Source organism: Theropithecus gelada, chromosome 12, assembly GCF_003255815.1.
Source record: "Theropithecus gelada isolate Dixy chromosome 12, Tgel_1.0, whole genome shotgun sequence".
Classification (NCBI taxonomy): Eukaryota; Metazoa; Chordata; class Mammalia; order Primates; family Cercopithecidae; genus Theropithecus; species Theropithecus gelada.
In genome coordinates this window covers 66,305,417-66,318,071 of record NC_037680.1, presented here as the reverse complement: position 1 = coordinate 66,318,071, position 12,655 = coordinate 66,305,417, and the positions used below count along the sequence as shown (strand labels likewise).

The window sequence follows — 12,655 nt, the reverse complement described above, 5'->3', positions numbered from 1 at the left end:
AGTGTGCTAGATTTTGGACAGCGGTTTTAAGAGTACACGTAACAATTTCCCTTTAATGATGTCTAAACATCTGGATTCTAATAAGCAAGGGCCCCTAGTCCTCTATGCTCCAACAGCAAAATCTCCCACTTAAACTTCATCTCCTTTGCAATTTTTCTGGCCTACTTAAGACATGATGTTACAGCCAGAAAAGCCCAAAAGTAAAAAAACTGAACACAGATGTTCACCAATTTAACAACAGTGCTACTTAGGATTTTTTGACTTTACAGTGGCGCAGAAGTGATATGCATTCAGTAGAAAGCAGTGGACACGCTAGCAATGCTGAGGCAGTGAGCCACAGCTCCCAGTCAACCATGTGAAGATGAGGATAAACAACAGATCCTCTCCAGTGTCCTACGTTGCCAGATAATTTTGCCCAGCTGTAGGCCAATGTAAGTGTTCTGAGCATGTTTAAAGTAGGTAAGGCTAAGCTGTGATGCTCAGCAAGTTAAGCATGCTAAATGCATTTTCGATTTACAATATTTTCAACTTACAAAGGTTTAATCAGGAATGTAATCCCCTCATAAGTCAAGCAGCATCTGTACTGAGCTGGAATCATAGCCACAAAAAATGGAGAAAACCTACACTACCTTATGCCAGCACTTCAAAAACAGAAGGGCTGAGGGAAGACCACAATGAACCTAGAGAATATATCATTACTCCTGGGAAGACTGGACTACTGAACAGATGTCCAAAGACCAGAAGGAGAGACAGCAACAATAGCTCGTGTCTGTGTCACTTTTCCAGAACAACAGGTATGAAGTCCTATCATTTTACTGTACTGGAACATTCTTGCCTAAATAGGGTCTGCCAGCCTAAGCACAAATGAAGGATTTTTACACGGCTACTGGGCAAATTTCAATAGCTCAAGAGACCCTCACAATCACTCTGTCACCTGGCACATAGATATGTTACATAATAAGAGCCCAACACCCATAGGGTAATAGTACAGTACAAAAAAAGCAGTAGAGAGTCATGTAATCAAACACAACTGAGATAACAGAAATGAAGAGATCAAGATTCCAGATGGGTTTTGCCACAAACTAGTTATAAGATCGGGGCAGAGGCGGTGTAGTATAATTTGTACTATGCAATTGAGTGTGCCAAGCACTGAACTCAGGAGAACAGAGACACTGAGCACCTAACCCAGTCAGAAGGTTAAAGTTCTTAGATCCAATCTGCCCTTAACTAGGTAGGGTTTAGACCAAGTCAGTTCACATCTCTACGGCATAATCTCACTAACTGAGATTAGAGTGGTATTTCCAAAGTGTAGTCCACAGAACAAGCAAACAAAAATGATATGCTTTCTCAATAAAAGAATTTCATGGTCAAGCAGGTATAGGAAAAAGTACCTATATAAACCAACCTTAGAAATTTACAATGTGCTTGAACATAGTAAAGGCTCTGAGAAGTGCTATAGTTAAATATCCGTTTAATTTTCTTAATACAATTTACAATTTTTAAATGCAAAACACACTTTGCTGCTCCTCAAAAAATTAAACACAGAATTATGATATGACATAGCAAGTCTACTTCAGGGTATATACCCCAAAGAAGTAAAAGCAGGGACTCAAACAGATACTTGTACACCAATGTTCACAGAAACATTATTCACAATAGCCCAAAGGTGGGTGAAAGTAACCCGGGTGTCCACCGATGGAAGATCAGATAAACAAAATGTGGTATATACACACGATGGAATATTATTCAGCCTTAAAAAGGAAGGAAATTTTGATGCATGTTACAACACGGATGAACCCTGAAGACACTATAAGAGAAATAGGCCAGATACAAAAGAACAAATATTTTGAGTCCACTTAATTGTGATACCTAGCATAGTCTAATTTATAGAGACAGAAAGTCGAACAGTGAGTATTAGCGGACGGGGAAAAGGGCATCATTGTTTAATGGGTACAGAGTTTGAAATAATGAAAACGCTGGGGAGATGAATAATGGTGATAGATACATGACAATGTGACCATAGCTAATGCCACTGCCACTGAATTGTACACTTAAAAATAGTTAAAATGATAAATTTTATGTTATGTATATACATATATTTTTTGAGACAGAATCTCGCTCTGTCTTGCTCAGGTTGGAGTGCAGTGGCACGATCTCGGGTCACTGCAGCCTCTGTCTCCCGGGTTCAAGCAATTCTCCTGCCTCAGCCGGGACTACTACTACAGATGTGAGCCACCACACCCAGCTAATTTTGTATTTTTAGTAGAGATGGGGTTTCACCATGTGGGCCAGGCTAGTCTCAAACTCCTGACGTCAGGTGATCCATCTGCCTCGGCCTCACAAAGTGATGGGATTACAGGCATGAGCCACCTTGCCCGGCTTATGTTATGTATATTTTACCATAATAAAAATAATTAAAACCATACTTCACTAAATACCGGCTTAGTTTTAACTGTAATATTCAATGAATATGAAATCACTAAAATAACCAATATAATTACCTTACCTCAGCTACACAACAAATTGATCCCAAGGCTTCTCCACGAAAACCGTAAGTTGTCAAATTTTCAAGATCTTCATGACTATTTATTTTTGAGGTGTAGTACTTCATTGCCATTACAGGTGCATCAACAGCCTTGATACCCTCCCCGTTATCTCGCACCTCAATTTTATCAAATCCATAGTTCTCCTAAAAAATGTCAAAAAACACTTTCAGTATGTAAAAGTATTAAACTGTTATCACATTGAGAAAGAAACACAAGTGAAAGAATTTTGACATTTATTTACTTTTATGAAAGCATAGCACTATGGATATAAAACATTAAATTCTTTAGCTCTACTAATTTCTAGTTATTGTGCAATGGGCAACTCCCTTGTTTTCTCTGGACACAGATTCAACTGTTGAATAAGGAGGTTAGGCTGATTTTTAAGGTTTCTTTTCACTGTTTCATTATCATGGGTATTTACAGTATACAATAATTTATGTTTACACTTGACTGAAAAAATTCTTCTGAACTACATACACCTTTTGTATCTATGGCCCCCAAACAAAACAAAACAGAACAGAATTCCATCAGCAACAAAGTAACACATGTTCTAGTCAGGAAGAACCTAGCAAGTATCATTATTCAACCTGATTTTTATTTATTTATTTTTTTGTTTACTTATTTTGCTTTTCTATGGCAGGAATCAACCTGATTTTTAATACTTTCTCCCTTACTGTACACATAAAAATCTTTATGTTTACTACATTATAACTTTTTAAATCTTTTTCTGCAAACAGCCATCTAACAGGAAACTGCTGAGAAAACACATCTAATTTGGCAACTACAGTGAGTTTTAATCGAAAAAAAATCAAGACTTTTTTTAAGATACTTTGTCACTCAGGCGACATACAGTACAGTGGCATGAGCATACCTCACTGCAGCTTTGAATGCCTGGGCTCAAGTGACCCTCCCACCTCAGCCTCTTGAGGTGCTGGGACTACAGGTGCATGCCAGGGCCTAGCTACTTTTATTTTTATTTTTTGTACAGGTGGGGTCTCACTTTGTTGTCCAGGCTGATATCAAACTCCTGGCTCCAAGCAATCCTCCTGCCTCAGCTTCCCAAAGTGCTGGAATTACAGGTGTGAGCCATCATACCAGACAACGAAAATTTTTTCAAAATCTCAATTCATTGCTTAGTTTTATATTCTAATACTAAAAATATGCAAATATAACAAAAACAAAATTTAAATTCCCATAGTGATCATACTTTCTATGAACACCATATTCTAAATTTGGTAGCCAACTTCCATAATAAATAAGCCTGACTTTACTCCACAAAGTCTTACGTGTATGACCATAGATGCAAGTTATAAAGGGGGAAAAAAACTTTCTATAATTATACTGACTCTGGTATTTAAAATAATATCACATCTTTTTAATAACCTAAAATGATATAATACTGTATATGTCAGCAATTTTTAGGTAAATTAGATATACAAAACATAGGAGGGAGATGCGTAACATTTTGTTCCTCACACCTCTCTCAATCTAAAATTAAGTTTGGCTGAGTGCAGTGGCTCATGCAAGTAACTGCAGCACTTTGGGAGGCCGAGGCAGGCAGATCATTTGAGGTCAGGAGTTCAAGACCAGCCTGGTCAACATGGTGAAACCTTAGTCTCTACTAAAAATACAAAAAATTAGCTGGGCGTGGTGGCACACACCTGTAATCCTAGCTACTTGGGAGGCTGAGGCAGGAGAATCGCTTGAGACCGGGAGACAGAGGTTGCAGTGAGCTGAGATCACACCACTGCACTTCAGCCTGGGCAACAGAGTGAGACTATCTCAAAATAAATAAACAAATGAATAAAGTTAAGTTTACATTCTGGGAACAGTCTTTCTTCTTCATTTTAAAGAAAAACCGGGCCAAGTATGGTGACTCACGCCTGTACTCCAGCAATTTAGGAGGCTGAGATGGGCGGATCACTTGAGGTCAGCAGTTTGAGACCAGCCTGGGCAACATGGTCTCGAAACCCCATAATAAGAAGACAAAGATTTGTTTAAATGTTTAAAATTGTATCATCATGTTTAATTAATTAAGAAAACATATCTAGTCAGGATAGCTATTATAGCATAAAACCATAATGAAACAGGTCTTATTATGTAGAGCCACACATTTAAGGTGTGTATCTTAAAATTTTACAATGCAAATACTGGTAAATGTCAAGAGACTAAAATTTACAGGCAGATTAAAATATTTAACTTAGTTTATACAGGACTTCTGTTGGCTTTGTAACACTATTTTAAAAACCAGTTTTTCTTTCAGAAATGTTTAAGAAAAGGACGTTTGCCTGCCAAAGATTCTTAAGTGAAATCTGTCAAATAAAACTATTTCATCCTGTTTAATTATTATCAATTATACTCTAATCAGACTGAACTGACTACACGAAATGCCTAAGAAAAACAAACTGTCTTTCTTTGGGTTTAATATACTTTTTTTCTTGTTTATAAAGCTTAGAGTGTATTAAAAACAGAATATAGGTTTGATAGAGTAGAATGGTTCTCAAAGTGTGTTCCATAACCCACCAGCATCAGCATCAATTAGAAATTTACTAGAAATGCAAATTCTCAGGTCCCATCTAGACTATGAAGTTCTGTGAGTAAGGCCCAGTAACAGTTTTAACAAACATCCTAAGTTATTCTGATGTACCCAAACATCATGAGAACCACTGGCACAGAGAGAAGATCAAGAACGGGTTTTAGAGTCAGAAAGACCTGGATTCCAGTCTTAGCTCCACTACTTACTAATTATGAGACTTTGGGAAACTTCTCAGAACATTACCTGTAAAATGGGTATAGTATGGCTGGGCGCGGGTGGCTCATGCCTGTAATCCCAACACTTTGGGAGGCCAAGGTGGGCAGATCACCTGAGGTCAGGAGTTCGAGACCAACCTGGCCGACATGGTGAAACCCCGTCTCTACTAAAAATACAAAAATTAGCCAGGCATGGTAGCAGGCGCCTGTAATCCCAGCTATTTGGGAGGCTGGGGCAGGAGAATTGCTTGAACTGGGGAGGGGGATTGTAGTAAGCTGAGATCGCGCCACTGCACTCCAGCCTGGGCGAAAGAGCGAGACCCAGTTAAAATAAATAAATAAATAAATAAATAAATAAATAAATAAAATGGGTATAGTAGTTAAGTCACAATGTTTTATAAGAAGTGATTTATAAGAAAGGATTTTATTTTCACACAAATATACATACAAATAGTATGTCCATCTCATAGAATCTTATCTGGTAGATAAGAAAAGGTTAGGTCCCTTTCCTACAAATATATTTCTTTCTTTTTTTTTTTTTTTTTGAGACGGAGTCTCGCTCTGTCGCCCAGGCTGGAGTGCAGTGGCGTAATCTCGGCTCACTGCAAGCTCCGCCTCCCGGGTTTTTAGGCCATTCTCCTGCCTCAGCCTCCCGGGTAGTTGGGACTACAGGCGCCCGCCACCTCGCCCGGCTAGTTTTTTGTATTTTTTAGTAGAGACGGGGTTTCACCGGGTTAGCCAGGATGGTTTCGATCTCCTGACCTCATGATCTGCCCGTCTCGGCCTCCCAAAGTGCTGGGATTACAGGCTTGAGCCACCGCACCCGGCCCTACAAATATATTTCTATCAGCATTGTTTCTAGTTCTATACCACCAGAAACAGCATAAATATCTGATAATTAGGAGATTTTAAAAAATGTATTCTTATATTCAATCAGATTTATTTACCTTCCTAGTATGTACTAGGTACTAGCCAGGTATAGAGGACACAAAAATGAATAAAATAGACCATATATCTATGTGTTAGCAATTTAGAACAGGGGAACTAGTCATGGAAACTAATTGCAATAAATCATAATGAGTGATATAGGCCATATTTACTCAAATGATTTAATATACAGAACTTATATTTTAAAATGTGAAAAAAGTAACAAGAGAAATGGTTTGAAATTAGATTAGATGGAAAAAATAAAATGCAAAAGGAAATATTTAAAACAAAGAAACATGAATAACCAATATTTGTAGAAAATACAAAGAAACAACATGTTTTTTGTCTCAAAAACATGTCTCAAAAAAACAAAGAACATGTTTTCTTTTATATTTCCTTTAGCGTTACTATAATGTTAATTTAAATTAAAATTTATTTTTAAGGATTTACTCTTAAGACAAAGGGTCCAATGTCCTAAGAATAATTTACTGGTGTAAAGAAATAAAATAAAGGTAACAGTTTAAAGAGGAAACATCTGTCCAGCCCCTTTTCTTTGTCTTAAAGGTATCTGGGTTCTCAAGGATACTCACCAGTTTAACATCTATGCTTGTGGCACCAGCATCCAAGGAGTTTTCAATAAGCTCTTTTACAACACTGACAACCGAAGTGATGATCTGAGAACTTGAAAGGAGTCGAACTGTTGCCGCAGGCAACTGTTTCATTTTTGCTTTTAACAAAACAGCTAGAAGACAAAAATGCAACTTGTAAGAATTGTTAAACATTCCTGACCAACAGGACAGATGGCAATAATAATGACAGATGATAATAGATCATCTTCACTGACACTTACTGTATGCTAGGCTCAACTGTTAGCACATACAATATTAAGTGTTCTTCCTTCTTTTTTTTTTGAGATGGAATCTCACTGTCACCCAGGCTTGAGTGCAGTGCCATGATCTTGACTCACTGCAACCTCTGTCTCCCAGGTTCAGGCACCCCTGCCTCAGCCTCCAGAGTAGCTGGGATTACAGGTGCCCGCCACAACACCTGGCTAGTTTTTATATTTTTAGTAGAGACGGGGTTTTGCCATGTTGGCCAGGCTGGTCTCAAACTCCTAACCTCAAGTGATCCACCTGCCTTGGCCTCCCAAAGTATCGGGATTACAGGCATGAGCCACTGCGCCCAGCCATAAGTCTTCTTACTATTACCCTTTGAAAACAGGTGCCATTGGCCGGGCGCGGTGGCTCAAGCCTGTAATCCCAGCACTTTGGGAGGCCGAGACGGGCGGATCACGAGGTCAGGAGATCGAGACCATCCTGGCTAACACAGTGAAACCCCGTCTCTACTAAAAATACAAAAACTTAGCCGGGCGAGGTGGCGGGCGCCTGTAGTCTCAGCTACTCGGGAGGCTGAGGCAGGAGAATGGCGTAAACCCGGGAGGCGGAGCTTGCAGTGAGCTGAGATCCGGCCACTGCACTCCAGCCTGGGTGACAGAGCGAGACTCCGTCTCAAAAAAAAAAAAAAAAAAAAAAAAAGAAAACAGGTGCCATTATCACCTCAATTTTATAAAACTACTAAGGCACAAAGAAATTAGAAAACTTGTCCAAGGTCATCCAGTTATTAAGGGAGGCAGAGCTAAGGCAAGTCCTTCAACATTTTCTCTATTGATATGTAATATATGAATACATATAAATGCCTACAAATAAAAATGACCAAAAATGGGTTCAAAAAATCCACAATATTCTGCCACAAGCACCTAAAAAAAAAAGTCCACAGTAACATTAGAGGAAGAAATTGTTTTTTTTCTAATTTCTTCCAGGACTTTCGTGTGACTAATTATTATCATCAATTCTGACTTTTCTTGCAAACTCGAACCCTGTATTTCCAACTGCCTGCTGAAATAATCACTAGCTCAAACTCCAGGAATAATTAACCAATCCCTACCCTAAACCCATGACTTTCCTATAGGAATAATCCATTCACCCTGACTCAAATCGAATCAACTTGTAAATCCTCTCAATTCTTTTCTCAGTATTTCTCACATTTAGTTCCCAATATAATTTCCTAATTAGCCTCAATGACTCTTCACCTTTGGTCACCCAGTCTATACTGCCGTTAACTAAAATGATGATTACAATAAGAACAGCAACTACTACATTAAATATATAGTATGCTAAACATTGTGCTAAACACTTTACATATGGGATTGCATTTAAACCTCTAAACCCTAAAAAGTAGGTACTATGTATAAAAATTAGACTTATTATTATGGCCGTTTAAGAGGCTGAAAGCTGAGTAAGTAACTGGGCCCAAGAACTTCTCATTTGAGATTTTTATTTCAAATCTATTTCCTTAAATGTCTGTGCCAACTATATCTTGGTCCAAACTCATTACAGTGGATCACTGAAAGCTCACAAATATTGGAATCAAGACATGCATGTTCTAAAAAGATTTCTTAAAAACAAATGCTATGGTAATAACTGAATAATGAGAACAATTGTGCTATAATGAGTGTAATGTTGGCTGAGAATGACCAAGCGATAATACAACTTTGGGAAGTGGATGACAATCAGTTATGTGCCTTACCAACAGTCTCATTTAAACATCATTAGTCATCCATACATTCTGATGAGTTATAATGTCTTTTTCAATCACTGAGCTCCTTTAGAGTTAGGATTACTGTTAATCTGAACTAGTCTCATACCAGACATGTCAGATAACTATCCTCTATATTATTCTGCCTACATTATTTTAACCATGTGGCTCCTCAAAGCCAATATAAAGCTCAAATCTCTAAGCTGGCATTTGAGGTCCTTTATAGATCCAACCTGCAGATCCAAAATCTGTTGGTAACTGGAAATCCTTTGTTCAAACAAACAAAAAATCCAAAAATGTCCTATGGAAATTCCATCTGTAAAGCATGCAGGGAGAGGGGTGCTTTTTGCATCTTATTGCCTAATTACAGAAAACATTACAGGAATAAAAGCACAAGCTTGACAACATGCAACATACAATTCCTCTATAGAATCAAGATTTTATTGGACCAAAAAAATGTCCTATTTGGATACATTGGATTACATAAAATATATTAAAACTAACCTTTAAAAAAATCTGTTTAATGTGACTACTAGAAAATTTAAAATGACATATGTGGCTTATAGTTCCATTGAACGGTGCTGGATAGAGCAGTAGTTAAAATGGCAGGCTCTGAAATCACACTACTTTGGTTTTATCCCAGCTCTTACACTAACAGGTATATCACACTGAGGAAATTAAACTCTCTAAAATGCAATCACCTAATCTACAAAATGGATCTAATAATGATATAATGATTGTGGTGAGAAGTAAATAAGGTAGTATATATAAATAACGTATTACAGTGTTTGGCAAATAAATGCTAAAAACATCCCAGGGTACTGGGACTAAATTGAGCTCCTCTAAACCCCTAAATGAACAATCCCCCCACCTCTAACCCCTACCCCAAAGGGGCTCACACATTAGGCTTGGGTTCAAGAAGTCTTCGACCTTACCTAGGAAATCCCAAGGATCTAAGAAAAACACTGATCAACAAAACTTTAGGGTATAAACCTAGACTGACTCCTTCTGAGCAGTCTTAATCTCATCATCTTTGTCTCATTCCCTGCAATACCTCATCTACTACAATGACAAATCCAAAATCTTTTTTTTTTTCAAATCTCTATAATTTCATGCCAATATTCCTTATCCTTCTAGTTTACTAAGATCATGGCAATTCATAGCATGAATTCTATCACACTTTACCCCATCCTATTGTGTCCTCTGGTCTTAAGATGTCTGCATCTCTTTTCATACTCTTCTTCCATGTCATGTCATCTTTCTTCTCTTCTAATTGCTACAATTTGAATATTTGTGTCTCTCCCAAATTCATAAGCATATGATATCTGTATTATCTCCATTTTATAGATTAGCTGATTGAGTTTTTGAAGTTTAACTTTCTCAGTATTATATAGCTGTTAGTAAGAGCTAGGATAAAACCAAAGTAGTGTGATTTCAGAGCCAGCCATTTTAACCAGTACTCTATCCAGCACTGTTCAACAAAACTATAACCCATATATATCATTTAAAATTTTCTAGTAGTCACATTAAAAAAGATAAAAAAAAATGAAAAAGTGAAGTTTAATTATGTATTTAGATAATCTAATATATTCAAAATATCAAATATCACTTTATCCTACCATCAATGTAAATCAATGTAAAATATTATTAACTGTAAAGATTAAATTGTATAATTAAACCTACTATACCCCTGTCCTGAATTGCCAAACTTTTTTTTTCTCTGCTGTACAACTTTTGAATGTAGGATGCCAGGCAGAACAATCAAATGCTTCACTCATGGCAAGCCCTTCACTTCATGAATATTAATGAAGGACCACTAAATATAATTTACCAGCATCTTTCCTATGCTAACGCAAACGTTAGAAAAAATATCCTCCTTCTCTTTACATACATAATTTCAACTGGCTTCCATATTATCCTCCAGCTCACCTGTATCTCACACTTTTTTCTGAACTTTAGGGCCTTACTTCCAACTACCTTCTAAATACCATCATTTAGATGAGCTGAAGGCAACCTAAACATAACATGTCCCAAACTGATCAGAGAATCTTTCTCTAACTTTCTTTTTCTTTTTGAGACGGGGTTTCAGGTTCTGCGCTTGTTGCCCAGGCTGAAATGCAATGGGCAATCTCGGCTCACTACAGACTCCACCTCCCGGGTTCAAGCAATTCTCCTGCCTCAGCCTCCCGAGTAGCTGGGATTACAGGTGCCCACCACCACACCTGGCTAATTTTTTGTATTTTTAGTAGAGTCGAGGTTTCACCATGTTGGCCAGGCTGGTCTTGAACTCCTGACCTCAGGTGATCTGCCTGCCTCGGCCTCTCAAAGTGCTGGGATACAGGCATGAGCCACCAAGACAGAACTCTAATCAGCTTTCTTCCTGTATTTCTTGTTTGATAATAAAAATAATAGCCAACATAAGAATTTTATATATATTATTCTATTTAATCCTCAAAACAACTCTATGAATTCTATCAACCTTTATCACCAAATAGGATTTAAAGGCATGGTAACTTGCTCAAGATCACAAAACTATTAAGTGGCAGATGCACACCTTGGCACGTCTGACTACAAAGCCCATGCTCTTAAACACTTTCCATCCAGGCACATAAAGCAAAATTAGAAACCTTGAAGTCATCCTAGAAATTCTACTCACTCTCTACATTCTGCCACCCAGTCATCTCTCCCCTACTATCTAGATCTCACAGTTTCCCAAACTAGTCCTCTCCTCTTTGTACTGCCTCCATTCAGCCTCTCAAACTTTCTCTCCTGAACTATTGCAGTAACCACCTAATTGATATTTTGACTCGAATCTCAACCACTATAGGGTTCTTTCTGTATTTAAATTTCATCATGTTGCTGCCCCACTTAAAATTTTTATAAAGGTTTCCAACTGCCAACCAGGTTAAGTACAAACTTCTTAACAATTGGATTTTTGCCTACTCTCCCAGTCATCCCATCATTGCCCAAATGTGCTCTAGGGGGATGATACTGCACAACTTTTTTTTTTTTTTTTTTTTTTTTTTTGAGGCAGTCTCACTCTGTTGCCCAGGCTGGAGTGCAGCAATTTCGGCTCACTGCAACCTGCCTCCCAGGTTCAAGCGGTTCTCCTGTCCCAGCCCCACAAGTAGCTGGGATTACCTGAGCGCAGCACCATGCCCATCTAATTTTTGTATTTTTAGTAGAGACAGGGTTTCACCATGTTGGCCAGGCTGGTCTCGAACTCCTGACATCAGGTGATCCGCCCGCCTCGGCCTCCCAAAGTGCTGGGAATACAGGCGTGAGCCACCGTGCCCAACCAACTCATCTCTCTTAACATGGTGACACTCACTCCTTCCTCAGTTTACATGGTTCTCTCTCTCTCTCAGCTGACTTCTAATCATCCCTCCAGATTTAGTTCAGTATCAGCTCTTCAAGAAAGCCTTTCTTCACTGCTGCAGCCTCCTTTCCTTCACCTGTCAACAGAGTAGGTATTCCTTCCTCTGCAGTCCCCCTTTACCTCATTTCTAATTAACCTCATCACAAGTTATTCTATTAATATGTGTTTCTGTCTGTTCCTCCTGACTCAGAGTTCTTTGAGGACAGGGGTTTTATTTTATATTAATCACACATTCCTAGCATAGCCCCTGGAATATAGCACTCTATACCATATGTGTACCAAATGAATGCTTTTGAAAAAGTGGAATGGTTTATATCGGGCTTACAAATCACAGCAAAGAATGTCTGGGAATATCAGGATAGTCAGTCTTCCATATTTACTGAGAGGGAAAAGGAACACTTCTGAAGGAATGTTGATGACCCGGAAAGTCAGTTAAGGACAACAGGTCTGCCTGAAA

General features: G+C 38.3%; 1 protein-coding gene across 14 annotated transcripts in view; it reads right to left on the bottom strand.

The window, feature by feature from the left end:
* The window catches only part of PMS1 (PMS1 homolog 1, mismatch repair system component), a 91,469-nt gene that overhangs the window by 77,583 nt on the left and 1,231 nt on the right, over positions 1-12,655 (bottom strand). For 5 of the 14 annotated variants that reach the window (XM_025404142.1, XM_025404149.1, XM_025404146.1 and 2 more), the window contains exons 2-3: positions 6,815-6,966; positions 2,507-2,689 (exon numbers count right to left, since the gene is read on the bottom strand). In XM_025404142.1, the coding sequence (XP_025259927.1) occupies positions 2,507-2,689; positions 6,815-6,946 (315 nt within the window). In that variant the 5' untranslated portion in view covers positions 6,947-6,966. Of the gene's footprint in view, positions 1-2,506; positions 2,690-6,814; positions 7,279-12,523; positions 12,650-12,655 lie in introns of those variants that run through there. The other 9 variants (XM_025404141.1, XM_025404148.1, XM_025404145.1 and 6 more) reach the window with 3 other exon arrangements.